Raw genomic sequence first — 27,770 nt, forward strand, 5'->3', positions numbered from 1 at the left:
AGAACAGGATATTTAACCTTTCCAGTAGTCAGAAACTATTACTTACTTAAAAATATATATACAATATATTGTATTTATGCAAAAGAATTAAATCTTAAGATGATAGAATTAACCTCCTACTGATGCATTCCTAGAACCTACTGCATCCCAAACTAACCTCAGCTGATGCCTGAACTAGATGAATGCAAACAGACTAAAGCATGCTACACAAAACTAACATGCAGAGAAACTTTCAGGCCAGCCAGCAAGCTTTGAGCAAGTTTGCACTGGATGTTCAAGCCCAAAAATTTTAACCAAAGGTTACTACAGCTGCTTCCATCCGTAGAGATGTAACTTTGCTTTCATGGAGAAGCTATCAAAAGAAACACACAGTAAGAGCAGTGTGGAAGGTTTAGCATATGGCTATGCTTCCTAAAGACAACAGTTGATTTCCTGAATATTTCATCGTCAGCATACTTCAGAGGCATAAATGAATTAAAGATAATGGGTCAGTATTAGGAACCAAATTATTCCTTCCAAAAAACCATCTCCCCACCAACTTCTGTTAGTCTTATTTGCATCCAATATTTCAGTCTGATTCACTGCTTCACCTGTCAAGTTGTCTGCTGCAAGAGCACCTTACCCCAGAGTAGCTTTGTTTAACCTTGTGTCCTGAATTCAACTGTATTCTTCTTCCTAGTAAGTGTGTTTCAGCTTTAGTCTGAAAACAATGCTGATAACACACCTATGGTTTAGCTGTTGCTAAGTAATGCTTACCCCGATCAAGGACTTTTCAGTCTCATGATCTGCCAATGAGGAGGGGCAGGGGAAGCCAGGAGGAAGCAGAGACAGGATACCTTACCCAAACTAGCCAAAGGGGTATTCCATACCACAGCACATCATGTCCAGTATAGAAACTGGGGGGAGTTACCCGGAAGGCCCAGATCGCTGCTTGGGTCGGGCAGTGGATGGTGAGCAATTGTATTGGGCATCACATGGGTTTATTGTTTTCTGTTCCTTTTCCCCTTTTAGTTTTATATTCTCTCCCCTTGTTATTTCCCTTTTCATTATTAATGGTAGTAGTAGTAGTTTTGTATTATGCTTTAGTTCTTGGACTGTTCTTATCTCAACCCGTGGGGGATTACATTCTTTCAATTCTCCTCCCCATCCTGCCTGGAGGGGGTGGGGGAACTAAGTGGGGGAGTGAGCAAACAGCTGCATGGTGCCGAGTTACTGGCTGGGCTTAAACTATGACACCTTGTGACAAACCCAAAATCACCTTCTTACCAGATGCATATGCTTCTCTGTAAAAAGAACACTTCTGTCCAAAACACAGCACAACAAAAAAAGGACACACATTGTTCATGTAAATCCATCGCATGTTATATTTTTATGCTAATAGCTTTTTAACCCTCTCCCCAGCCACTTGGCAAGCTTTCAATATAGAAGTTCAGAAGCAACTTTTCCAGACTAATGGCATAATACAGGAGCCACTTTGCTAACATTTACCACCTACAGATCCAAGCCTCTCCTGAAGGAAATGCAGATTAACTGCAGACCACTGTCACACTTCACAGCCACAGACAACACTACCACTTACAAGGTTTCATCTTACTCTGCTGGAATGTAGGTTGGTTCAGTCCAGATGTGCTCAGCTTCCTTTGCACAAAGGGGTCATTGTTCACCGCAGGAAGGCCCAGGGCTCCAGTCCCTATGCCAGTCAGGCTACCCGTAGTAAGACCTCCTACTGAAAAGGAAACAGTTGATTATCTCGGTTGTACCTTTTGCAGTAAATCACTCCAGGGACTTGAAATTTCCAAATCAGAGCTCTAGAGCCTCATAGCAGTCTAGTATCAAGCAGTTTTCTCTCAAGCAATTAATCTCTGTCCTAATCTAAAATAAGGCTGCCAAAATCTGTCAAAAATCACCCCCCTGTTGATTCTCAAACTTCTACTGCAGTTGCACCATTCCAAAGTTTCATCACTGCCATGGTTTAAAACCAGGCAGAGGGCTCGTTCACTCACTCCCTCCCTTCTTTCCCTCCCCCTACTACCGGAGGGACAGAGAGGAGAATCGAAAATAATGCAACTCCCATGGGTTGAGATAAGAACAGTTTAGTAACTAAGGTATAACACAGATCACTACTACTACCACCAATAATAACTGATAAAGGAAATAACAAGGGAAGAGAATACATCACCTCACCACCAGCCAACCAATAACTCGCCACCCCCCAGCCCGACCAAGCACCGACCCATACCTCCTCCAACCCCGCAGTGCACCAGCCCTTCCGGCTAACTCCCAGTTACATCCTCAGCATGACTTGCTGTGGTATGGAATACAATTAAGTTCATTGGCTGTTGGGATGATGGTTGGAGGGAAGTCAGGGCTAGTCGCTGGTGACCTGGAGACATCTAGTTGATGAGCTATAAAAGTATTACACAGCAGGCAACAGCATAGGATCTGCCGACATCCCACCAGGCTCAAATTATTCAGTCTCTTTGGTCAGTTTGGGTCAGGTGTCCTGTCTCTGCTTCCTCCCGGCTTCTCCTCCTCCCTGGCAGAGCATGAAGCTCACAAAGTCCTTGGCCAAAGGACACCCTCCTAGCCAGTCAAGTTTCCCGCATTTGGGGAAATCGCAGGGGTCAGCACACCCAGAGTGCAAGGGATAAGCCTCGCCCTGGGAAAACCGCCTGTTTGATCATGGTGTCTACTGCATAATTTGTGCTAGTGGGGGACTGCGTTCACGCTCTCCCCTGGCAGCAGGCAACGATCCAATACTGCACACAGCCTTTCCTGCCCCCCCCCCCCCCCCCCCTTCCCCCATCACTCATCAAGTATATCCACTTGTTGGTTGTTCTGGTGTTCCTCAGTGGCCCGACTCTTGGGAACATGGGTATCTACATGACACCCAACGTGGGGCTCGAACCCACAACCCTGAGATTAAGAGTCTCATGCTCTGCCAGGGAGGAGGGGAAGCCGGGAGGAAGCAGAGACAGGACACCTGACCCAAACTGACCAAAGAGGATACACCATGAGTCCTGGACGACAAGTTGCATCCTGGGCCTTGAGAAACAGATTTTGTGGCGACACAGCACCCCAGAGAGAACTGAGTCAGACAATGGGACTCATTTCCGGAATAACCTTATAGATATTTGGGTCAAAGAGCATGGCATTGAGTGGGTATATCACATCCCCTACCACGCACCAGCCTCTGGGAAAATCGAATGGTACAATGGGCTGTTAAAAACTACACTGAGAGCAATGGGCGGGGGAACTTTCAAGCACTGGGATACACACTTTCCAAAGGCCACCTGGTTGGTCAACACCAGAGGATCTGTCAACATCCAGCACCCGGGATTCCCAGGCGGTCTTCCCATCCAAGCACTAACCGAGCCCGAGCCCGAGCTCCCAACCTAGGAGCAAGGACTGTATAATAAAACAACTCTCTACCTAGTATTTCCAACTACAGCAGTAATAGTGTTTTAGTTCCAATATGCCATAGATACAAACCACTCCGCTGGGATAGCAGTACCTGGAAGCTGTGAAGACAGTCCTCCAATGCCACTGAAACCTGTTGTCTGGTTTTGGGTAGAAAGAGGGGGGAATGCTTTTGCTGGTGACTGAGGAGTACTGAATGCAGAGCCCAGGTTTGGAGGGAAGCCTTGCATGCTCTGAGTGTGAGGAGCAGCTGAGCCACTTAAGCTAAGAGATGCCATTCCTGCAATTGAGTCGATCTGAATGAAGAAAGGAAGATTTATACACAGACATCCATAAACCCCAATCAAGCTGATTTTTGGCAGGTTTTGTATACAGACAGCAACATATCAAGACATTCCTGAGAAGAGCTTTTCTGCATGGTTACTGCATGATTCTCAAGTCATCCAGATCACCTGCAAAAGATTAGCAGTTGAGAGTGGAAGAGCCCCAATTATAACAAGTCCTTATGCTCTAGAACTCTTGCTTGGCCAGTGAAGCTACAAACGAGACATGAGGTTCAAAGGCAGTGCTTAATTCTCAAAAGATTTAGTAAATTTTAGCACTTCAAAGGAACACTCAGTTATTTTAAATAAACCAAATCTCTATCCCTCCTCAGTGCTATACTTGATCCTCCTATACTTGAGTTACTTCTCGCAGACATTTGTGAAGTGAAAGACAGTTCTGAAATACAACCCTCAGGTATTACTCTAGTAATTACAAGTTATCTAGACATGCCAGCATAAAACTAAGGGAGCCAGATGATGTTTTACTTAGTCCTGCTGAAGAGCTCAAATAGTGCAGTGGAACTAGTGGTAAATCAACACCAGCTTCTAAAAACATGTCATGTTATTCATCTACCTGTACTGGAGAGATGGCATCCAAGCTGCTAGCGCTGGGCGGGCGTCCTTTCGGCATAACTCCAGGTGGTGGCTGCCTGGCCTTGTTCATGACATTGCTGCAGTTAGCTACCATGGTGAGGATCATCTCCGACAGCTCCTGAGAAACACTCCTAGAACAGGGAAGTAGGACAGTGAGCCATGCAACAATCAAACTAAACCCCCTAATTTATTTGGTTTTCCTATAGAAAATAGGGCCACATTTCACAAATAGAAGCTGCAAAACAGCCCCAGCAGAAGTTACATTGTTATTTGCAAAACTTATATTAGAGCATGTCTCAAGAGAAACATGCTATATTTAAATAGAAAATTCTAAACTGTATTTCTAAAAATTCATCTCCAACAGCATATTCTTGTGTTTCCACTAATGCAAATACTACTTTTACAGCTGCCGGAGAAAGTAATGACTTACAGAAAACTGTGATATGTGCATACATGGCTCCAGCAGTCCTTGAAAGAGCAGACTATCTACAACACTTAGTCTGCTGATGTCCACATTATAGGGTCCATACAGTTCAGCCTCATGAATTTAACCACACAATAACTGATGCTGTGATCCCTTATTTAAATCTGCTCCTCAAGGCCTGTTCCTGTCCCAGACACCACAATTGGCAATTATTCCCATTCTGAACCTCATTACACACAAGGTCTCTCCTAAAAAGCAGACACAACATGACTAAAGCTTTAGCTATACACTCAAAAGACAAAAAAGGATGAGAAACGAATACCATCACCTGCTTTACTGAAATTCATCTGTCTATAAAAGTGAAAGACATATTAATGCACCTACATTAAACCAAAACAGAGAGGAAGCCTAACTAATCAAGGAAATTGTATTCAAAAGCCAACAGAAAACTCAAACTTCGTGTCCTGGGTTCAGCTGTAACAGTTATTTTTCTCCTTCTTAGCAGCTGGTGCAGTGCTGTGTTTTCAACTTTACTCCAAGAACAACGGTGATAACACACTGACGGTTTTAGTTATTGCAAAGTAATGTTTACTCTGACAAAGGACTTTAGTCTCATGCTCTGCCAGTGAGGAGGGGCAGGGGATGCCAGGAGGAAGCAGAGATAGGACACCTGACCCAAACTAGCCAAAGGGGTATTCCATAGCACAGCACATCATGTCCAGTATAGAAACTGGGGGGAGTTACCCAGAAGGCCCAGATCACTTCTCAGGTTGGGCTGGGTATCAGTCGGCAGGTGGTAAGCAATTGTATTGGGCATCACTTGGGTTTATTGGGTTCTTTTCCTTTTCCCCTTTTAGTTTTAAATTTGCTCTCATTATTATTATTGATGGTGGTAGTAATAGTTTTGTTTTGTACCTTACTTACTGGACTGTTCTTATCTCAACCCGCAGAATTTACACTCTTTTGATTCTCCTCCCCAACCCTCTGGGAGCAGGGGGGGGGAAGAAGGGGGAAAGCAAGCAAGCAGCTGCGTGGTGCTGAGTTACCAGTTGGGCTTAAACCACAACAGTCCTTTGTGGTGACCAACGTGAGGCTCAAAGGTTTGAGATAGCAACAGATCCGAGCAGAGTGTCTAATCATATTTGTGATCAGCATTCATTGTTTTGGATTAATAGTCACTATTTGCTCTCAGAGTTGTTGTGCTTGATCTCAGAGTTTCAGCATGTTGCACCTTACTTGCAGCCAGTATTTGCTGTTTTACTGTTTATCATCTTGGGGGGCCTGGGCTAAGGTTCTTGTTTCGCTGTACTTCATGGTAATGATTTGTAATACAACAGAATCACTGATCACGAAACTGGTCTGGCTTACACTCTCAGCATGGCCATAACCTCTATACTTTGGGAGGCAAGTAGTAGGAATTGTTAGCAATTACACGTCTTTTTTTTCATTCTCATGGCAATGTATGAAGGAGACATTCCCTCACACCCTCCACTCTACAACCAGGTTATTTAAAGCAGCATTTAAGAATTTTAAAGGTTTTGGATGTCCTCCTGATTTCCTTGAAACCTGCCTGCTGCTTTTGCTGGAGGTCAATATGTTGCCACATATACGGCATGTTTTACCCATGGCAATACCACCCTGAGAACGCCCAATCTCATATGATCTCAAAAGTTAAGCAGGGTTGGGCTTGAGTCTTGTCTAAGGTTAAATGACAATCTAAAAGGACTAGCATGAGATTTTCCCCCAAGGCTGGACAGTCATGAGTGGCAGGGTGTGCAGGATAGTATGGGCAAGTAACTAGGGCAGTGGGCCCCTCCAGTGCTTTGGAATTTCACCCCTGAACAAGTGCAAAAAGCAGAAAAACTAGCAGAAGACTAAGATGAGATGAGCTGTCGTCCTGACAATACCAGAGAGGGACAACTAGCTGCAACATGCTGGGGCTTGGCCTATGCCTACAGAGCCCTGTTTTGTAAGGAGCAGTAAAAAGATGTCTCTGGATCAAAAAAAAAAAAAAAAAAAGCAACAGACAACACAGCTACTCACCCCCCAAACAAAACACCCACTCCAACCACAGTGACAGACACTAAAGCTGCTCCAAGCACAGTGACAGACGCTGCAGCTAAGCCAAAGGACCAAGCCATGCCAATATCAGTTTCCCCAATAAGTAGGGAGAAAAGCAAACGAGAGCCCAAGAAGAGTAACTTGTGCAGTAAAGAAAGATGAAGACCCAATGGGCACACTAGAGGGGACAGCATCTGAACAAGTTATTACTACAGGAATCACAGGAAGAGGAACCTCGACTGAGCTGTGGAATATACAAATATTTCAGCCATCTTCCAAGGGAGCACAGGGTCGCAAGGTTGCTCTGATGCTGGGACAATGGGGCTGACACTCGCAAACTAGAAGATAGGGAAGCTAAGCAGCTGGGATCACTTGCTAGGGAAGGGGGAATTGACAAAGTGACTGCAAAAGACAAACGGTCCCTCAGCCTTTGGAGGTGGCTCTTGGCAGCTGTGAAGGAAAGGTTTCCCTACAAGGACAATGTAATGTGTCACTCAAACAAGAGGACCACGATAGAGGTATCCAGGCCCTGAGAGAATCAGTCACTCTAGAGATGATCTCTTGTAAGCTGGATGCAGGGAATGTGCCCGTAGATCCAGATGAAGTCGAATGTACACGACCCATGTGGCAGAAGCTTACAAGGAGTGCACCATCATCATATGCCCACTCATTGACATCAATGACCTGGAGTGAGGCAGCACCACCAAGTGAGTCATCATCTACAAGAGTTTGAAGACAATCTCACCCCTTCCATTATTTCAGCTGTGGAAATACTCCTGACCCAGGAGTTGAAACAAGAGAGAGACAATCTATCTGATCTATCCAGCTCCTCACATGTACCAACCCATGTCTCAGCTATTAACAGCCCGAGATAGAAGACAGAGAAGGCACATGCCACAGGCTACCCTACGATTTTACCTGTCGGATCATGGAGAAGACATGAGAGAGTGGGCTGGAAAGCCTACCTCAGTTCTGGAGGAACAGGTATGTGAACTGAAGAGGAGAACAAAGGTCAAGGATGATCATCCTAAGAAAGTTGCTGCTCCAGTCTTCTGTGAGCAGCTTCCAAGATGGGATGAAAAAGCTGATTTCACTCCAATTGTTATCATTGTTATTAGAGGGGCCCTGCCTGCATACAAGTGGAGGTGAGGGACAACTGGGTTTCCTGGACTGTGTGGATCAGATGGCCTGGCACATCAGTCCCACAGAACTATAAGGCTCTAGTAGATGTCGGTGCACAGTGTACCCTGATACCATCAAGCTGTCAAGGGGTAGAACCCATTTATATTATATATATTATATTTATATATGAGTTGACTGTACTGGAGGCTGAAATCAGCCTGACAGGGAAGAAGTGGCAAAAGCACCCTACTCTGACTGGTCCAGACACTCGGTGCATCCTTGGCATAGACTACCTCAAGAGAGGGTACTTCAAAGACCCAAAAAGGGTACCGCTGGGCATTTGGTATTGCTGCCTTAGAGATGGAGAAAATGAAGCAGCTGTCCACCTTGCCTGGTCTCTCAGAGGAACCTTCTGTTGTGGGGTTGCTGAAGGGCGAAGAACAACAAGTGCCAATCGTGACCACAACAGTGCACCAGCATCAATATCACACCAACCAAGACTCCCTGATTCCCATTCATAAGCTGATCCATAGACTGGAGAGTCAAGGAGTGATCAGCAAGGCTCGCTCACCCTTTAAGAGCCCCATATGGCCAGTGCGAAAAACTAACAGAGAGAGGAGACTAAAAGTACACTATTGTGGCCTGAATGAAGCCACATCACCATTGAGTGCCGATGGACCAGACATGCTAGAACTTGAAATACGCTTGAACTATGCTAACTTGACATGCTAGAACTAGAACAATGAACTGGAGTCAAAGGCAGCCAAGTGGGATACCACAACTGATACTGCCAATGCATTTTTCTAAATCCATTTGGCATCAGAGTGCAGGCTACAGTTCGCTTTTACATGGAGGGGCAATCCAGTACACTTGGAACCGACAGCCCTGAAGTGGAAACATGGCCCTATCATCTGCCATGGAATGATCCAGACTGCACTGGAAAAAAGGCAAGCTCCAGAACACCTGCAATACCTTGTTGACATTACGGTATGTGATGCGTAGTCAGAGGTTTGGGTATCTAGAATATGCACCTCGATTTGGGAAGCCAGGTCCACTGGAGGATGGTGGAGCTGGTCTGACAAAAAAGGGGAAAGAGCAGTTTTGGCAGGAGGCTTGCCAGAATGGTCAAGAAAGCTTTAAAGCAGATGTATTGGGAGAGGGGGGCATCATTCCATCCCAACACACCCAGTCAGTTGCCAGCACTTATAATAAATGCTTGAAGCAATATAGAGATATTCCAGTCACTCCAGCCAATGAGGCAGCTCCATTTGGAGCTCGGCTCAGATGCCTCTATACAAACACCCATAGCATGGGGAACAAACAAGAGGAATTAGAGATGCATGCACAAGTACACAGATATGATATAATAGCTAACACAGAAACATGGTGGGATGGCTCCTATGACTGGAGTGTTGGAATAGAAGGTTACAGGCTCTTTAGAAAAGACAGCAAGTCCCCCTCCCCGCCTGCTGGGCCTATTTATGTTAGGGACAGGCTGGAGAGTATGGAACTCTGTCTGGGGACAGGTGAGCAGTTAACAGAGAGTTTGTGGGTCAGGGTTAAAGGGAGAACAGGTAAAGGAGACATAACTGTGGAGAGCTGTCACAGACCGCCTGATCAAGAGGAGTCTGTGGATCAAGCGCTCTATAGACAAATAGGAACAGCCTCACACTCTCAGGCTCTTGTCCTCATGGGGGACTTCAACCACCCTAATATCTGTTGGAAGGACGGTACAGCCCAGCACAAAAAATCCAGGCGGTACATTGATTGTGTGGAAGACAACTTCCTTCTGCAGGCAATACAGGAGCTGACAAAGAGAGGTACCATGCTGGACCTCGTGCTCACCAACAGGGAAGGGCTCGTTGGAAATGTGACTCTCCAGGGCAGCCTTGGATGCAGCGATCATGACATGCTTGAATTTGAGATCCTCAGGACAGTGAGAACAGCATGCAGCAAGCTCACTGCCCTGGACTTCAAGAGAGCAGACTTTGGCCTCTTCAGGAACCTGCTTAGTAAGGTTTCATGGGATATAGCCCTAGACGGTAGGGGGACCCAAGACTGTTGGTTGATATTCAAGGATCACCTGATAAAAGCCCATGAGTGTTGCATCCCAGCTAGAAGGAAGTGCAGCAGGAGGGCCAGGAGACCTCCTTGGATGGATAAGGAGCTGCTGAAGAAAACTCAAAGGAAAAAAAGGCTTATAAAAGGTGGAAGCAAAGACAGCCAGCCTGGGAAGAATACAGGGATGTTGTCTGGGAAGCTCAGGACCAGGTTAGGAAAGCTAAGGCCCAGTTAGAATTAAACTTGGCTAGGGATGTGAAAGATAACAGGAAGGGATTCTAAAGGTAAATAGCAAAAGAAAGATGGATTAGGGACAATGTGGGCCCTCTCCAGAAGCTATCAGGATAACTGGCTACCCTGGATTTTGAGAAGGCTGAGGTTCTCAATGACTTCTTTGACTCAGTCTTCACAGGCAGATGCGCTGAGCACACCACCTAAATCTTGGAAGGCAGATGCAGGGACTGTGAGAATGAAGACCTTAGGCCCACTGTAGGAGAGGAACTGGTTCGAGACCATCTTAAAAATCTGAACGTGCACAAGTCCGTGGATCCTGATGAGATCCATCTGCGGGTCCTGAAGGAGCTGGCGAATGAAGTTGCGAAGCCGCTGTCCATCATATTTGAGGAATCATGGCAGTCAGGTGAAGTTCCCATTGACTGGAAAAAAGGAAATATAACCCCCATTTTAAAGAAGGAGAAAAGGGATAACCCAAGGAACTACAGACCAGTCAGTCTCACCTCTGTGCCTGGCAAAATCTGGGAGCAGATTCTCCTGGAAGGCATGCTAAGGCACATGAAAAACAACAAGGTGCTTGGTGACAGCCAGCATGGCTTCACTAAGGGGAAATCCTGCCTCACCAATTTGGTGGCCTTCTATGATGGGGCTACAGAACTGATGGACAGGAGTAGAGCAGCCGGTGTTACCTACATGGACTTGTGCACAGCGTTCAACACTGGCCCACATGACATCCTTCTCTCTAAATTGGAGAGACATCAATTTGATATGTGGACCACTCAGTGGATAAAGAACTGGCTGGATGGCTGCACACAAAGAGTTGTGGTCAATGGCTCAATTTCCAGCTGGAAACCAGTAACGAGAGGCATCCCTCAGGAGTTGGTGTTGGGACAGGTCTTCTTCAACATGGACAGTGGGATTGAGTGCACCCTCAGCAAGTTGGCTGATGAAACCAAGCTGTGGTTTAGATTGGATATAAGGAAGAAGTCCTTTACTGTGAGGGTGGTGAAGCACTGGAATGGGTTGCCCAAATTTTGAATGCTCCAACCCTAGCACTGTTAAAGGCCTGTTTGGCCAGAGCCTTGGGTGACAGGGTTTAGTGGGAGGTGTCCCTGTCGATGGCAGGGGGCTGTAACTAGATGATCTTAAGGTCCTTTCCAATCCTAACAATTCTATGATTCTATGATACAGTTAAAGAAGTTTTTGAGAAAGGGAGGAATATAATCCAAATCCTGCTGAAGGTTGGATTTGCCATAAAACGGAATAAGATCAAGGGACCTGCACAGGAGATTCAATTTTTGGGAATAAAATGGCAAGATGGACATTACCAGATCCCCACAGATGTGATCAATAAGATAACAGCAATGTCCCCACCAACTAACAAGAATGAAAAATAAGCTGTTTAGGTGTTGTGGGGTTCTGGAGAAGGCACATCCCAAATTACAGTCTGATTATAAGCCCTCTGTCACATGACCCAGAAGAATGATTTCAAATGGTCCCACAGAAACAATGAGCCTTTGAACAAATGTCGTGGGTTAAAGCCAGCCAGCCAGCTCATTCACTCACTCCCAGTGAGTGGTGCCGGGCTAGAAGCACTCGAGGCCCGCATGTCATCGTCCCTGTCCTGTCCCCCCCCAGGGCTCTCCCCTTCCCCGCCTCCAGAAGGATGGGGGGGGGGGGGGAGAATCGAAAGAATGCAAATTAAACATGAGATAGTTCATGCAGTAGCCCTTGGACCAGTCTGGACAGGGCCAGATGTAAAAAATGTGCTCTACACTGCAGCTGGGGAGAATGGTCTTACCTGGAGCCTCTGGCAGAAAGCTCCAGGGGAGACTCGAGGTCAAACCCTCAGCATTTAGAGTTGGGGATACAAAGGATCTGAGGCCAGCTATACCCCAACTGAGAAAGAGATACTGGCAGCCTATCAAGGGGATCGAGCTGCTTCGGAAGTGATTGGCGCTGAAGCACAGCTCCGCCTGGCACCCTGGTTGCCCATGCCGGGCTGGATGTTCAAAGGCAGGGTCTCCTCTACACATCATGCAACCAATGCTACATGGAGTAAGCGGGCCACAGTAATAACACAACAAGCTCGAACAGTAAATCCCAGTCGTCCAGGAATTCTAGAAGTCATCATGGACTGGCCAGAGGGCAAAGATTTTGGAATGTCACCAGAGGAGGAGGTGATGTGTGCTCAAGAGGCCCCACCACATAATAAACTGTCAGAAAGTGAAAAGCAGTATTGTGTACTGTTGGGTCCTGCCGTATTGTGGGAAAGCATCAGAGATGGAAGGCAGCTGTATGGAGTCCCTTATGACAAGTTGCAGAAACTGCTGAAGGAGAGGGTGAATTGAGTCAGTTTGCCGAGGTGAAAGCCATCCAGCTGGCCTTGGACATTGCTGAATGAGAAATGTGGCCAGTACTTTATCTCTCTACTGACTCATGGATGGTGGCAAATGCCCTCTGGGGGTGGTTGCAGCAATGGAAGCAGAGTAACTGGCAACACAGAGGGAAACCCATCTGGGCTGCTGCACTCTGGCAACATATCACTGCCCAAGTGCAGAGCCTGGTGGTGAAGGTACGCCATGTAGATGCTCATGTACCCAAGAGTCAGGACACTGAGGAACATCAGGACAACCAACAGGTGAATCAAGCTGCTAAGACTGAGGTGGTTCAGATGGATTTAGATTGGCAACATAAGGGTGAATTATTTTTGGCCTGGTGGGCCCATGACACCATAACATCAAGGCAGAGATATACGAGATATATATGGGCTCATGACCGAAAGTGAACTTAACAATGGACAGTATTGCCCAAGTTATTCAGGAATGTGAAATGTGCTCCAATTAAGCAAGCCAAGCAGTTAAAGCCTCTCTGGTACGGAGGATGATGGCTGAAGTATAAACATGGCAGATTGATCATATCACTCTCCCACTGAACTGCCAAAGCAAGCGCCATGTGCTTACCATGGTGGAACCACCCACCGGATGTCTGGAAACATACGCTGTGCCCCACACCACTGCCTGGAACACTATCCTGGGCCATGAGAAACAAGTCTCGTGGTGACATAGCACAAGACACAACACTTGGACCAAAGAGCACACCACCAAGTGGGTATATCACATCCCCTACCATGCACCAGCCTCTGTGAAAATTGAATGGTACAATGGGCTGTTAAAAACAACACTGAGAGCAATGGGTGGTGAGACTTTGAAACACTGGGATACACATTTACCAAAAGTCACCTGGTTGGTCAACACCAGAGGATCTGCCAGCAGGGCTGGCCCAGCCCAGTCAGTACTTTTGCATACTGTAGAAGGGTATAAAGTTTCTGTGGTGCACATAAAGAACTTTTTGGGGAACAGAGTCTTGGTTATTCCTGCTACAGGTAAAGGGAAAGCCACTCATGGGTGGGTAATGTGGGAAAATGGGGAAATCCAGTGTTTATCTCAAGGAGATTTAATTTTGGGGAAAACATCCAATGAATTCAACTATAAGCTGTTGCCTGCTATGTAGCACTTCCATAGCCCAATAGCTAGATGCCCATCTCTGCCACTTTGGGCTTTGAAAAAAAGATATGTGCTGTCATGATCATCAGCAGAGAATCAAGTCATGGGAAAATCCAGCAGCAGCAGAACTGTCCTCAGGTCACCATCAACTGACCCTAACTTGCCTCCAATATCACCCCAAAGAATGAACTTTCATGGAATCAGACGAGCTCAGCAGTGACCAGATGAGTTCAGCGGTGTCATCAGCAGGCAACAATCCAATACTACACACCATCTCTCCTGCCCTGAAAGATTGTTACAAGAGATGGCACCTAACATCATGGACTGGATGAATTCAGCAACTTTAGAGGGATTGTCCATGGACTATGTAATGTTATCTGTGCATGTGTGCGTGTGTGTGACAAGAAGCGATGGTATATAAAAAAAAAAAGTATGAGCATGACGTAAATGGTATGGAGTAAGGGGTGGACACTGTCCTGGGTTCAGCTGTAACAGTTATTTTTTTTTTCCTTCTTAGTAGCTGGTGCAGTGCTGTGTTTTCAGCTTTAGTCTGAGAACAATGCTGATAATACAGTAATGCTTTTAGCTGTTGCTAAGTAATACTTACTTCAACCTAGGACTTTTCAGTCTCGTGGTCTGCAGGGAGGAGAGGCATGGGAAGCCAGGAGGAAGCAGAGACAGGACACCTGACCCAAACTAGCCAAAGGGGTGTTCCATACCACAGCACATCATGCCCAGTATATCTACTGGGGGGGGGAGGTGGTGAGGGTGGAGTTGGACATGACAGCATGGAAGAAGCACTGCTGCCCTCTCAACTCACTAGCTCCTTCAGAGGAAGGCTTCTCATACGTAGTTTGTGACCAAGTCACAAGCTTGGTCAGCCCGTAGTGCCCACAAGCACCCCAATTTTACTATAAAAGCCCTCAGTAATAGAAGGAATACGTTGCTTTTTGAAGCCTCTCTGCTACATGATGCCACAACTACAATGCTCACCAGTGATAAAGAAGTGGCCCCAAAAATAAAGAGTCCCAGAACATACAGGGTCCTGGTGGCTAAAAGCAGCATCCTGGTTTGTGTCCAGAGAGATAAGTAATAACTACAGCCTAATTAAAGAGCAGGCTCCTAAATCCACTGATTTAGGAGATGGCAGACTTCAGGTGGTCAAGTGGAACTACCTTCCCAGACGTATTTAATGCTTACTGCCATCTTAATCTTCTCGTCTTAACAATGCTTGCTTCCATTCGTGACTGAAACCTGAGCTAATCAAAGCAACTGCTTCATGAAAGAAATACAAGCATTTTCTTTTTAAAGCTCAAAGAGAATAAGTAATGGAAAATGACTGCAAGTAGGTCACATTCTTGCATAAAAGGGAATACAAGTAGCTATAAAAAGAAACCAAAAGCTGAGAGAATTATGCCAGTAGAGAACTAGTGAGCTCTTGGAATTAAATTAATAAATAAAACTTGGTAACACATTAAGATCCAGAACAGTGACATTAGATGCAAGCCAAGCCTAGAGTTAACTATTAAACCGCTAAATCTGAATGTGGTAGCATGCAAAATAAAAGTTAATTTGTGAGCTGTAGTCTTAGAAGAAGCACTTTGAGTTGAAAAGTAACAGCCATCTTCTCAGTTCAAGAGGCATGCTAGGCCATTATATTTCAGAAGCAATATTCAAACAGCTTTTTGGAGTTTAACTGCACAGGTCCCTGTAGAAATCAGGAGAATCCTTTACCTTAAAAACTTAAAGCTACCCCAAATTCCCTTCTAGATCAAATATCTATCATGACAAATGTATGTCGATACTCATTTCCTGTCATCTACATCAGAGGCATGAATCATCCTGGATACCTTTAAAGTGTTTCTTAAATTTTTCAAGACAACACTGGCTAAACCAGGGAACACAACAGAAGCCTTAGATCAGGTAACACACGTTGTTACTGAGACATGGCAGTCTCTTTTGGTGTTAAACTTTAACACCAAAACTAGCATTATCTCTAGCTTTCAGTCCCTCTGGCTCACATGTCACACTATGCTACACCTAGTTACCTCAAATAGTGCTGCAGTTAAATACCAGCTTGATCCGACAGCAGCAAGAAGTGACACCACAAATATTTTACAATCAGCCATTTTTACAAAACGTGAACACAGTATTTAAAAAATGGTTTGCCCAATTCCAGTTTCCATCAGCCTTTCTGTCATCCACCCCTCCCTCTAGCAGATAAAACTGCTAGACATGCATGACACACACTTTTGATTCTGGACCTCAGCTGAACAATCTGGCTTGAAAAAGATCTTAGATATTTTTCACTCTATTTCCAGACTATCCCAAATGAAGACAACAGAAGTTACATATGTCTAGTTTCAGTCTCAATTACATTACAATCATCACTTACCGCTTTGCTCCAACACATAATGATTGCATTAGCCCTTTCTGCTAGGGTAGCAACCACACACAGAGGCATTTGGCTTAACACAACCACAAAATCCTTTCCACAGTCACTGCATGCTGTCACATTCTGTAATTATGGCCTGTATCCCTTTCTGTCCAAATTACAGCTCTGTATCTAGTCATTAACAACCCAGGATCTGACTAACCAGCCATCCCTCAAAGCTCAGCTCACTTGTTTGATTATAAAGAAAAGAACACTGAAGCTCTTGTCTTGACTCTGCCTACCCTACAAGAGAAGTCACAGTGCAAAATTAAACATACATCTGGATCAATGCCTGCAAGCTTATTTACTCTCATGAACCCCATTCTCTGTGTGAAATTCCAAACCACCTATGACCATGTGCCAGCAAATAAACTGCAAAGAGATTACGCATTCCACATAAGTATAATCCTTACCCAGCACAAGCTTGAAGACATGCCAACATAGTTGCCAAGGTTTCTGGTGGGAGTTGAGCACTTTTGGGCTGATCTTTTTCTGGAGCAAGGCCACCCAGGATAGATGGACATCTTCTCTTTAAAAAAGTCATACAGGCCTGGATGAAAGGCTCCTAAGGGTGGGGGGAAAAAGTAACGTTCTCTTAATTGCCCAAACAGCATCCAAGCCACTATTTCAAACTTGGCAACTGCACCATGGAAAGAATTGCACTAAGCTATTATAGTTCAGTGAATACATTGAACTATCAGACCATGGACACTTTCCACAACATTAAAGCTACTTATAAGATTGTTAAAGTGACTTCAGTTAATCACTGACAGAGTGAAGAAATAAGAAAAAAACCTGGTTTACCCCATGCTCCCGAATTTTATCTGTGAGCCATTTGTCAAGTTTGAGGTATTCCCGTCGAGAGGCAAGTGCAGCAAGGTCAATAACAAAAGCAAATGGAGTACCATTTAGCAGCATTGACAAGGCCTAAAGGGGGGGGGGTAGGAAAAAAAAAAATAATCAGAAGACTACTAGTGAAGACACAAGGATACCCCATCTCCTTTCTTCCCTTTTTAATCCCTATATGTTTCTTACTAAAGAAAACTTGCTATCACATAGAATCCCAGATTGGTTTGGGTTGGAAAGGACCTGAAAGCCCATCCAGCTCCAACCCCGTGCCACGGGCAGGGACACCTTCCACTAGATCAGGCTGCACCAAGCCCCATCCAACCTGGCCTTGAATACTGCCAGGGATGGGGCAGCCACAGCTTCTCTGGGCAACCTGTGCCAGCGCCTCACCACCCTCACTATGAAGAATTTTCTTCATGCTACTATGCTTTTCTTAGTCAACAAAAAAATTGGTACTACAAGCTTCACTTATAGCTTGCTCAGGAAAGAAATAAGCAAGAGCTCTCATTTCAAATCATGACCCTACCCCTTCTTTGAAGCCACCTTGTGTTGACAGTTAAACTCCTCTTTATGAATATCCACCAGCAAGTGGAGCTATCAAGTTGATAGCACAACAAAATTAATCAGAAGAGCCTGTCACCTCCCTGTAAACAGGGCTCAACCCCTTCAGAGCTTCTTTGAATGTGCTATCTCCTCAAAGCGTTCAACTTTTAAAACAGAAACTGCTACAACAAAACTGTCTTCAAGCAGCAGTTGATGCTTCTGTACTGAGACATGCAATTATTTTGCATCTAACTTTAGGAAGCAGTAAAGGCCTCAAAGAAGTCAGTCACAACTTCCAGTCTCTTTTGTGAATGTGTAAACAGCTGAGAAGTAGTAGTATTGTTAAGAAATCCCTGTTCCATGAGTCTTAGCAGTGCCACCTTCACACAAATACCTGATGGATATTTACTACGTTCTAATTTTAATGGTATTCAAGGTTAAAACAGTCAAAGCTCTTCCTGGATTTACAGTACATTCACATAGCAAGCAGGTCTATTATACTGCTTCCCAAGTAACTTGTCAACTAAGCTACGTAACCAACTCTACTGCAAACACCAAGTGAAATGTCTTGGGCTCATAAGTGGACAGCACTTGCACCCTAGAAAGCATATGTAGTCAGATACCACAGCTCAGCTGAAGAGCACTTAAAATCCACATGAGCATAGGATTTCTTTTTCTCTTTTATTTTTTTTTAAACTAAGACTAGGTACAGTAGTAACAACTGAATTTAGACATGCTTAAACAAAGTAATCCTTACTAAATGAGTCACAACTAAGTTAAACGTAGCTTTTGTTAAAAGATGAGCAAGTCTGCATAAGACACTGGACAGAAAATAACAGCACTGCTCTAGAAAACTCACCTTCAAGTCTTGTGCCACATCAAGAATACGTGAGAGTTTTGCCTGGTCATACTGCTCCCCTCTCATGTACCATTCTGCCATTGCATGCATGATCAGCTGACGAATCGAAGGAGACTGACCCTAAGGAGAATTACATTATGATTGTACTTAATGCCTCTAGGAAAAGGATCAACTACGTGAAAATTAAGTAGGATATTTTACTTCTAAAGGTTAACATGCAAACGTTATTTGCTCTTTAGCTTCAGAACCTCTAAGTTGGGATTTTGTGCAATAACAAACTATCCTGGAGCTACTAAAGGATGCAGAATGACTAAGAATGGCAAGTATGTAGAACCCCATCTCTAAGCGTACAGCTCTAATTCTTCTCAATTGTAGAGAAACTGCTTTTGAAATATGCAAATCATTTACAACATGTTATGCTTGACATGATGTCCTGAAGTGAGAATGGCAATGTCACATCTTAACATGGAAAACAGTACCTAGATCTTTACAGGGACATTTTGAAACTACAGCACAAATAGGATTGTGATGGCAGCAAGGGTTTTGCTTAAAAGGTTTCCTCATCTGGGGAAGTGAAACATCCTCAAGTTGTGGAATGGCACTGTGTAACATGGCAGCCATCATTGCGTACTTAATTCTGAAGCCTACCCTGTGGGAAAATTGCATATGCTGCCATTTCAAGACCTTATGCAAAAAGCACACCACTTATATCCTACCCCTCATTCTACAATTTTTAAAAAGTTATCAGGAAAAATATAAAATGTTCATAGCACTCCAGCTAGCAAATAGCCATCATTTTGCAGTGAATGTGGACTAAGCTTCTTATTAATGCTACTCTAACAGGACAAGATGTTTTCCACTGCAGATTCCCTCCAACCCCAGAGGCTTCCACTGCTTTAAGTTTCTTCTTATGACTCCTATTTGCTTTATTACCAGTGGATGCAATAATGAAGGCCATACCAAAAGGCCTACTTGTTTCCCTATTAAAAGCATGGATTTGCATATGTATTTACCCCGTCTCTACATGGAAGCTCTCCTTGAAAAAGCTCAGCAGCAAATCCTAAGTTTTCAGAAAACATCCTAGGCTCTTAAGAGTATAAATAGTTTCTTTATACCTAGAATAGCCTCCATCTTTTCACAAGGACAATGGAGATAATTTTGGTTTAAACCTCCTCACCTCTTACTGCTTCAGGTTTTTACACTTCAAATGTGTAAGGTAGAGAGTTTGGGGGGGGAGGGGGGGGGGAAGTGTTGCTGTTGTGAGATTTTTGGTGTTTGTTTAAAAACAAGCAAACAAACTGTGGTCAACTTTAGTTAAAACTGAATGGTTAAAACAGTCAAACTTAAATTTGATCTTTATTTTTACAGGAATATTTTCTCAGTGACCATTATTTCTTCGTTCTGAATATATTTCCCCAAAGAAAAATCAAATCACAACAGTTTGCTTCAACTCATATTACTTTGCATTAACCACTTCTTGGGTTTTAAATTACACAGTTCATAAACTAATACAAGCATTGTTGTTTTAACTGTCCAAATCACTTAACAAGCTTTCAGTTACCTGAGCAAGCCACACACACACTACAGTGAAAATACTTACTTGTCCATGCCATGCATAGTGCAAAATGATGGCAGAGTTGGGATGGTTGCCAAGGAAAATTGGCATGAGTGTGGAGATGAGTTCGTGGCGCAAGGTATGCCAGGATGTGTTGATCTGTAGTAAGGCCAACACCAACATATCTGGGCAATGCTTGATAGGAAAACTGAAGAGCTGCTTAACCTGCTCATACTGTCCCACTTCTGCCAAACGTAACAGAGACTCAATCAAATCTAGGCTCTTCCTAACAAAAGACAGAAACACCACACACACAAAGGGAGAAAAAAAAACTAATTAAAGAAGTCAGCTTACAGGATCCAGGATTCCAGCATTTTGTAGAACCGAGATAATATAAAGCAATGCCTGCTGCAAACCTAATTTAGATTAGACATTAGGAAGTTTGTCACAGTGAGGGTGGTGAGGCCCTGGCACAGGTTGCCTGGAGAAGCTGTGGCTGCCCCATCCCTGGCAGTGTTTAAGGCCAGGCTGGACCTTGAAGCAACCTGGTCTAGTGGAAGGTGTCCCTGCCTGTGGCACGGGGTTGTAACTGGATGAGCTTTCACATCCCTTCCAACCCAAACCAGTCTGGGATTCTATGATTCTATGAAACCTGATGTTGCAGCTCTTGTCACATAGAATTAAGCTTACAAGGCCATTCTTAACCATGAAAATTAATACTTTTACATTTTTGTTTGGTTTTTTTGTGTGGGGTGTTTGCTTGTTTGTTTGTTTGTCTTTGCTTACAAACCCATTTAAGAGCTTAAGAGCTTCGGATTCTGTTAAGGAAGGGGGAAAAGTAAAACCTTATGTTTGAAAAACAATTAAACCTGAAGTAGATAATTTACGTTGAAACATACTTCCTTCCAGAAATGGAATACACCTTTTTAGAACACCTCAAAGTCCCCACCTGCGAAACTTAGTGAAGACATTCTACTTTTTTCATCAGCTTTACAGACAAACAATCATTGCCACCTTCCCCAATGTACCCACATTCTCCACCCCCAATTTCCTCTTCTTGGCCATACAATGGAAATAAAACTCAATATATTCACTGAAATGAGCTACACAGCTGTATCAAAAGAAGGGGTGTAAGAGTCAGCTCATCAGCTTTATGCAACAACTCCACAATAGCTATATAAATTTACTGTTTAAATCCCAGGAATTCTTTCATAGAAGTTACCCTGGGTTCATCAGTAGCAGCCATTTTTCTCCTTCTTAGTAGTTGGTGCAGTGCTGTGTTTTTGACTTTCAGCCTGGGAACAGCACTGCGTGCAACAACTAAAAACATCAGAATTAAGTAATGTTTACTCTGACCAAAGATTTTCTGAGTTTCATGCTCTGCCAGGGAGGAGGGGAAGCCAGGAAAAAGCAGAGACAGGACATCTGACCCAAACTAGCCAAAGAGGTATTCCATACCACAGCACATCATGCCCAGGATATAGAACTGGGGGCAGTTACCCGAAAGGGCTAGATCACTGCTCAGTCAGGCTGGGTATTGGTCAGCAGGTGCTGAGTGGTTGTATTCTCTTCCCTTGTTATTTCCCTTATCATTATTATTATTGGTGGTAGCAGTACTGATTTTGTGCTATACCTTAGTTACTGTACTGTTCTGATCTCAACCAATGGGAGTTAGACTCATTCAATTCTCCTCCCCATCCCTCCAGGAGCAGAGAGGAAGGAAGGGGGGGAGTGAGAGAGCGAGCTGCATGGCTGGGCTTAAACCATGACAGTTCTTTGTGGCGCCCAATGTGAGACACTAAGGGTTGAGATAACAACAGATCTGAATAGAGTGGGTCTAACTATTTTTGACAAGCATTCATAGTTTTGGATTAACAGTCACTTGTCACAATGCTGATTTACTGGCTCTCAAAGTTGTTGCTCTTGATCTCACAGTTTCAGCATGTCGTACCTTACTTATAGCCAGTATTTGCTCTTTTAGTGTTTATCGGCTAAGGATCTTGTTTCATTGTACTTTATGGTAGTGATTTGTAATACAATAGACTCATTGATCATGAAACTGATCCGGCTTGCATTCCCAGTGTGGTCATCACCTCTATACTTTGGAAGGTATATAATAGAAGTGTTTAACAATTACACACCTTTTTTTCTCTTCCTCGGGTGGTCAACCTGTGAAGGAGACATTCCCTCATGCTCCCAGACCCATAAATCAGACCATTTACAGCTTCATTTGAGAGTTCTGAAGGTTTTGAATGGCCTTTGGGTACCCTTGAGACCTGCCTGCTGATTGTGATGGGGATCACCATGTTGGCACACATACACAGTGTGTTTTACCAATGACCATAACGTCTCATATCAAGAGCTGGGAAGAGTGGGGTTTGGGCCTTCTCTAGGATTAGATGACAATATAAGAGGACCAAGAGATTTTCTCCGAGGCAGGACAGTTATGAGTGGCAGGGTGTATGGGATAGTATGGGCAAGTATCAATGCCAGTGGGCCCCTCCACCGGTTTGGATCTTCACCACCGAACAAGTGCAAAATCCAGAAAAATTAGTAAAACGCTTAAATGAGGTGTGTTGTCATCCTGATCATACCAGAGAGGGACAAATTATGGCAATGTGCTGGGGCTTGGCCTATGCTTACAGAGCCCTGTTCAACACTATCGAGCACCTTGAAAGGGAAGAAAACGTCCCTGGATCCGATGGCAGCGCACCTACTCCAGGACCAAGCACAGCAGCTACACCAGCCCTAGCGACAAGTACAGTAGCTACTCAAATCCCAGCGACAAGTACAGGAGCTACCCAAATCCCGACAACAGATACTGCAGCTAAACTAGAGGACTAATTCGTACCATTATCGGTTGCTCCTGTACACAAGGGGAAAAGCCAAAAAAAAAAACAAAAAAACAGGAAAGATGAAGGAACAAGATGAAGAAGCAATGGAAATGCATTTTCTACCCGGGACAGCATCTGATCAGGAGTCATCATCACATAAAGAAGAAGAAAAGGTGACTTCTCGACCCCGGACCTCAACCAAGGTACATAATATGAGAAAAGATGTTATCCATCAACCAGGAGAGCACATCATCACCTGGTGGCTCCGATATTGGGTAATGGGGCCAACAGTCATGAACCAGAAGGTAGGGAAGCCAAGCAGCTGGCATCACTTGCTAGGGAAGAGGGAGTTGACAAAACAATTGCAAACGAGAAAGGGTCCCTCAGCCTTTGGAAGAGGCTCTTAGCAGCTGTGGAAAAAAAAAGGTTTCCATACAAGGATGATGTTATGAGTCATTCGGCTAAGTGGATTACACTAGAGAAAGGCATCCAGCCTCTGAGGGAATCAGCCATTGTAGAGATGATCTATCACATCAAGCCGAATAACAGGGAAGCACCCCAAAGATCCAGATGAAGTCAACTTACACAACCCATGTAATGGGAATTTACATGGAATGCACCATTACATCATACGCCCATTCACTGACAACAGTAACCTGGAATGACACAGTGACACTAACAGTGGATGAAATGGTTCATAAACTCCGAGAGGTCAAAGATAATCTCACCCCTTCCATCATCTCAGCTGTGGAAAAACTCTCCCAGGAGCTCACCCAATTGAAAGACGATCAATCTGATCTATACAGCTCCTCGCGTGTACCAACAAACGTCTCAGCTATTAACAAAAGGTATCCTACTGTTCGAGGGAGAAGATATAGAAGGTATATGCCACGGGCCACCCTATGGTCTTACCTGCGGGCTCACAGAGAAGACATGACGAAGTGGGATGGAAAACCTACCTCAGTTCTGGAGCAACGGGTGTGAGAACTGAAGAGGAGAACAGAGGTCAAGGACGATCATCCATTGAAAGCTGCGGCTTCAGTCTCTGGTGAGCAGGTTCCCAGATGGAGCGGAAGAGCTGATTTTACTCCAGCTCCTGTGATAAGGCATACTAATCCCTTTCTACAAGATTTAAGTGAAAAATCTTAAGATCTCTATTAGAGAGGCCCTGCTTCCAGCCAGGTGGAGGAGAGGGACAACTGGGTTTCCTGGACTGTGTGGAGCACACGGCCTGGCACATCAGTACCACAGAACTATAAGGCTCTAGTAGATAGCAGTGCACAGTGTACCCTGATGCTATCAAGCTGTCGGGGTGAGGAACCCATCTATATTTCTGGAGTGACAGGAGGATCCCAAGAGTTGACTGTACTGGAGGCTGAAATCAGCCTGACAGGGAGGGAATGGCAAAAGCACCCCATTGTGACTGGTACAAAGGCTCCATGCATCCTCGGCATAGACTACCTCAGGAGAGGGTACTTCAAAGACCCAAAAGGGTACCAATGGGTTTATGGTATTGCTGCTCTGGAGACGGGAAAATGAAGCAGATGCCCACCTTCCCTGGTCTCTCAGAAGATCCTTCTGTTGTGGTGTTGCTGAAGGTCGAAGAACAAGTGCCAAACACAACATTGATGACATTATTGTGTGGGGTGATACAGTGGAAGAAGTCTTTGAGAAAGGGAGGAAAATAATCCAAATAATCCAAATCCTGCTGAAAGCCAGTTTTGCTATAAAACAAAGTAAGGTCAAGGGACCTGCACAGGAGATTCATTTTTTGGGAATAAAATGGCAAGATGGACATTACCAGATCCCCACAGATGTGATCAACAAGATAACAGCAACGTCCCCACCAACTAACAAGAATGAAACACAAGCTTTCCTAGGTGCTGGGGTGTTCAGGAGAATGCACATCCCAAATTACAGCTCAACTGTAAGGCCTCTCTTTCTTGTGACCTGGAAGAAGAAATATTTCAAATGGGGCCCTGAGCAACAACAAGCCTTTGAGCAAATTAAACATGAGATAGTTCATGCAGTAGCCCTTGGATCAGTCTGGACAGGGCCAGATGTAAAAAATGTGCTCTACACTGCAGCTGGGGAGAATGGTCTTACCTGGAGCCTCTGGCAGAAAGCTCCAGGGGAGACTCGAGGTCAAACCCTCAGCATTTAGAGTTGGGGATACAAAGGATCTGAGGCCAGCTATACCCCAACTGAGAAAGAGATACTGGCAGCCTATCAAGGGGATCGAGCTGCTTCGGAAGTGATTGGCGCTGAAGCACAGCTCCGCCTGGCACCCTGGTTGCCCATGCCGGGCTGGATGTTCAAAGGCAGGGTCTCCTCTACACATCATGCAACCAATGCTACATGGAGTAAGCGGGCCACAGTAATAACACAACAAGCTCGAACAGTAAATCCCAGTCGTCCAGGAATTCTAGAAGTCATCATGGACTGGCCAGAGGGCAAAGATTTTGGAATGTCACCAGAGGAGGAGGTGATGTGTGCTCAAGAGGCCCCACCACATAATAAACTGTCAGAAAGTGAAAAGCAGTATTGTGTACTGTTGGGTCCTGCCGTATTGTGGGAAAGCATCAGAGATGGAAGGCAGCTGTATGGAGTCCCTTATGACAAGTTGCAGAAACTGCTGAAGGAGAGGGTGAATCGAGTCAGTTTGCCGAGGTGAAAGCCATCCAGCTGGCCTTGGACATTGCTGAATGAGAAATGTGGCCAGTACTTTATCTCTCTACTGACTCATGGATGGTGGCAAATGCCCTCTGGGGGTGGTTGCAGCAATGGAAGCAGAGTAACTGGCAACACAGAGGGAAACCCATCTGGGCTGCTGCACTCTGGCAACATATCACTGCCCAAGTGCAGAGCCTGGTGGTGAAGGTACGCCATGTAGATGCTCATGTACCCAAGAGTCAGGACACTGAGGAACATCAGGACAACCAACAGGTGAATCAAGCTGCTAAGACTGAGGTGGTTCAGATGGATTTAGATTGGCAACATAAGGGTGAATTATTTTTGGCCTGGTGGGCCCATGACACCATAACATCAAGGCAGAGATATACGAGATATATATGGGCTCATGACCGAAAGTGAACTTAACAATGGACAGTATTGCTCAAGTTATTCAGGAATGTGAAATGTGCTCTAATTAAGCAAGCCAAGCAGTTAAAGCCTCTCTGGTACGGAGGATGATGGCTGAAGTATAAACATGGCAGATTGATCATATCACTCTCCCACTGAACTGCCAAAGCAAGCGCAATGTGCTTACCATGGTGGAACCACCCACCGGATGTCTGGAAACATACGCTGTGCCCCACACCACTGCCCGGAACACTATCCTGGGCCTTGAGAAACAGACTGTGGCAACACGGCACCCTAGACAGAACTGAGTCAGGCAATGGGACTCATTTCTGGAACAGCCTTATAAACATTTGGGCCAAAGAGCATAGCATTGAGTGGGTATATCACAACTCCTACCATGCACCAGCCTCTGTAAAAACTGAATGGTACAGTGGGCCGTTAAAAACTACACTGAGAGCAATGGGTGGTGAGACTTTGAAACACTGGGATACACATTTACCAAAGGCCACCTGATTGGTCAACACCAGAGGATCTGCCAACAGGCCTGGCCCAGCCCAGTCAGAACTTTTATGTACTGTAGAGGGGGACAAAGTTCCTGTGGTGCATATGAAGAATTTGCTGGGGAAAACTGTCTGGGTTATTCCTGCTTCAGGTGAAGGCAAACCCACTTGTGGGACTCCTTTTGCTCAGGGACCCAGATATACTTGGTGGCTAATGCGTGATAAAGTCCGATGTATACCCCAAAGGGATTTGAGTTTAGGGGAAAGCAGCCAATGAACTCAATTGCATGTTTTTGCCTGTTATGTAGCACTTTTATAGCCCACCAACTAGACGCCTTCAGGTCACCAGCGACTGGCCCTGACTTCCCTCTGACCATCATCCCAACAGAGAATAAACTTTGATGAAAGCAGACGAGTACTGCGGTAAAGGAACGATCAGCATTAGCAGGCAACAATCCAACACTGCACACATCCTCTCCTGCTCTGAAAGACTGTTACAAGAGATGGAGCCTGACATCATGGACTGAATGGACTCAGCAGCTTTACAGGGATTGGTCCATGCACTACGGAATAATTTCTCTCTCTGTGGATGTACATATATGTGTGTGTATATATATATATATATATATATGAGATAAGAGCAATTGTATATTGAAAATGTGGGATCTGAGCATGACGTGAATGGTTTGGAATAAGTGGTGGATGCTGTCCAGGTTTCAGCAGTAGCAGTCATTTTTCTCCTTCTTAGTAGTTGGTGCAGTGCTGTGTTTTTGACTTTCAGCCTGGGAACAGCGCTGATAACACCAACGTTTTTAGTTGTTGCTCAGTAATGTTTACTCTGAGCAAGGACTTTCTGAATCTCATGCTCTGCCAGGGAGGAGGTGAAGCCAGGAGGAAGCAGAGACAGGACACCTGACCCAAACTAGCCAAAGAGATATTCCATACCACAGCACGTCATGCCCAGGATGTAGAACTGGGAGCAGTTACCCGAAAGGCCTAGATCACTGCTCGGTCCGGCTGGATATTGGTCAGCGGGTGCTGAGTGGTTGTATTCTCTTCCCTTGTTATTTCCCTTATCATTATTGTTATTGGTGGTAGCAGTAGTGGTTTTGTGTTATACCTTAGTTATTGGACTGTTCTTATCTTAACCCATGGGAGTTATATTCTTTCAGTTCTCCTCCCCATCCCTCCAGGAGTGGGAGGGAGGAGGGGGGGGGGGGGGAGTGAGAGAGCGAGCTGCATGGCTAGGCTTAAGCCACGACACAAGTACAGCAGGTTTCCCTAATTTCATCCTGGGAAATACATTTAAATTCATACCACCTCTAAACCTTTCTACCAGCTCACAGTATGTCCCAAAATATATCAGCAGA

The 27,770-nt window shown here is 44.9% G+C and overlaps 1 protein-coding gene across 14 annotated transcripts in view; it reads right to left on the reverse strand.

The window, feature by feature from the left end:
* The window catches only part of LOC130603758 (CCR4-NOT transcription complex subunit 1-like), an 83,714-nt gene that overhangs the window by 31,626 nt on the left and 24,318 nt on the right, over window positions 1–27,770 (reverse strand). For 7 of the 14 annotated variants that reach the window (XM_057417767.1, XM_057417765.1, XM_057417761.1 and 4 more), the window contains 7 exons: window positions 20,031–20,271; window positions 18,431–18,550; window positions 16,984–17,106; window positions 16,593–16,744; window positions 4,318–4,468; window positions 3,515–3,716; window positions 1,580–1,726 (listed from right to left, as the gene is read on the reverse strand). In XM_057417767.1, the coding sequence (XP_057273750.1) occupies window positions 1,580–1,726; window positions 3,515–3,716; window positions 4,318–4,468; window positions 16,593–16,744; window positions 16,984–17,106; window positions 18,431–18,550; window positions 20,031–20,271 (1,136 nt within the window). The remainder of the gene's footprint in view (window positions 1–1,579; window positions 1,727–3,514; window positions 3,717–4,317; window positions 4,469–16,592; window positions 16,745–16,983; window positions 17,107–18,430; window positions 18,551–20,030; window positions 20,272–27,770) is intronic. The other 7 variants (XM_057417771.1, XM_057417763.1, XM_057417770.1 and 4 more) reach the window with 4 other exon arrangements.

The sequence above is a fragment of the Pezoporus wallicus genome, unplaced genomic scaffold (assembly GCF_028554395.1).
Source record: "Pezoporus wallicus isolate ANWC-B61680 ecotype Strahan unplaced genomic scaffold, APGP_CSIRO_Pwel_v1 contig_2545, whole genome shotgun sequence".
In the NCBI taxonomy this organism is placed as follows: Eukaryota; Metazoa; Chordata; class Aves; order Psittaciformes; family Psittacidae; genus Pezoporus; species Pezoporus wallicus.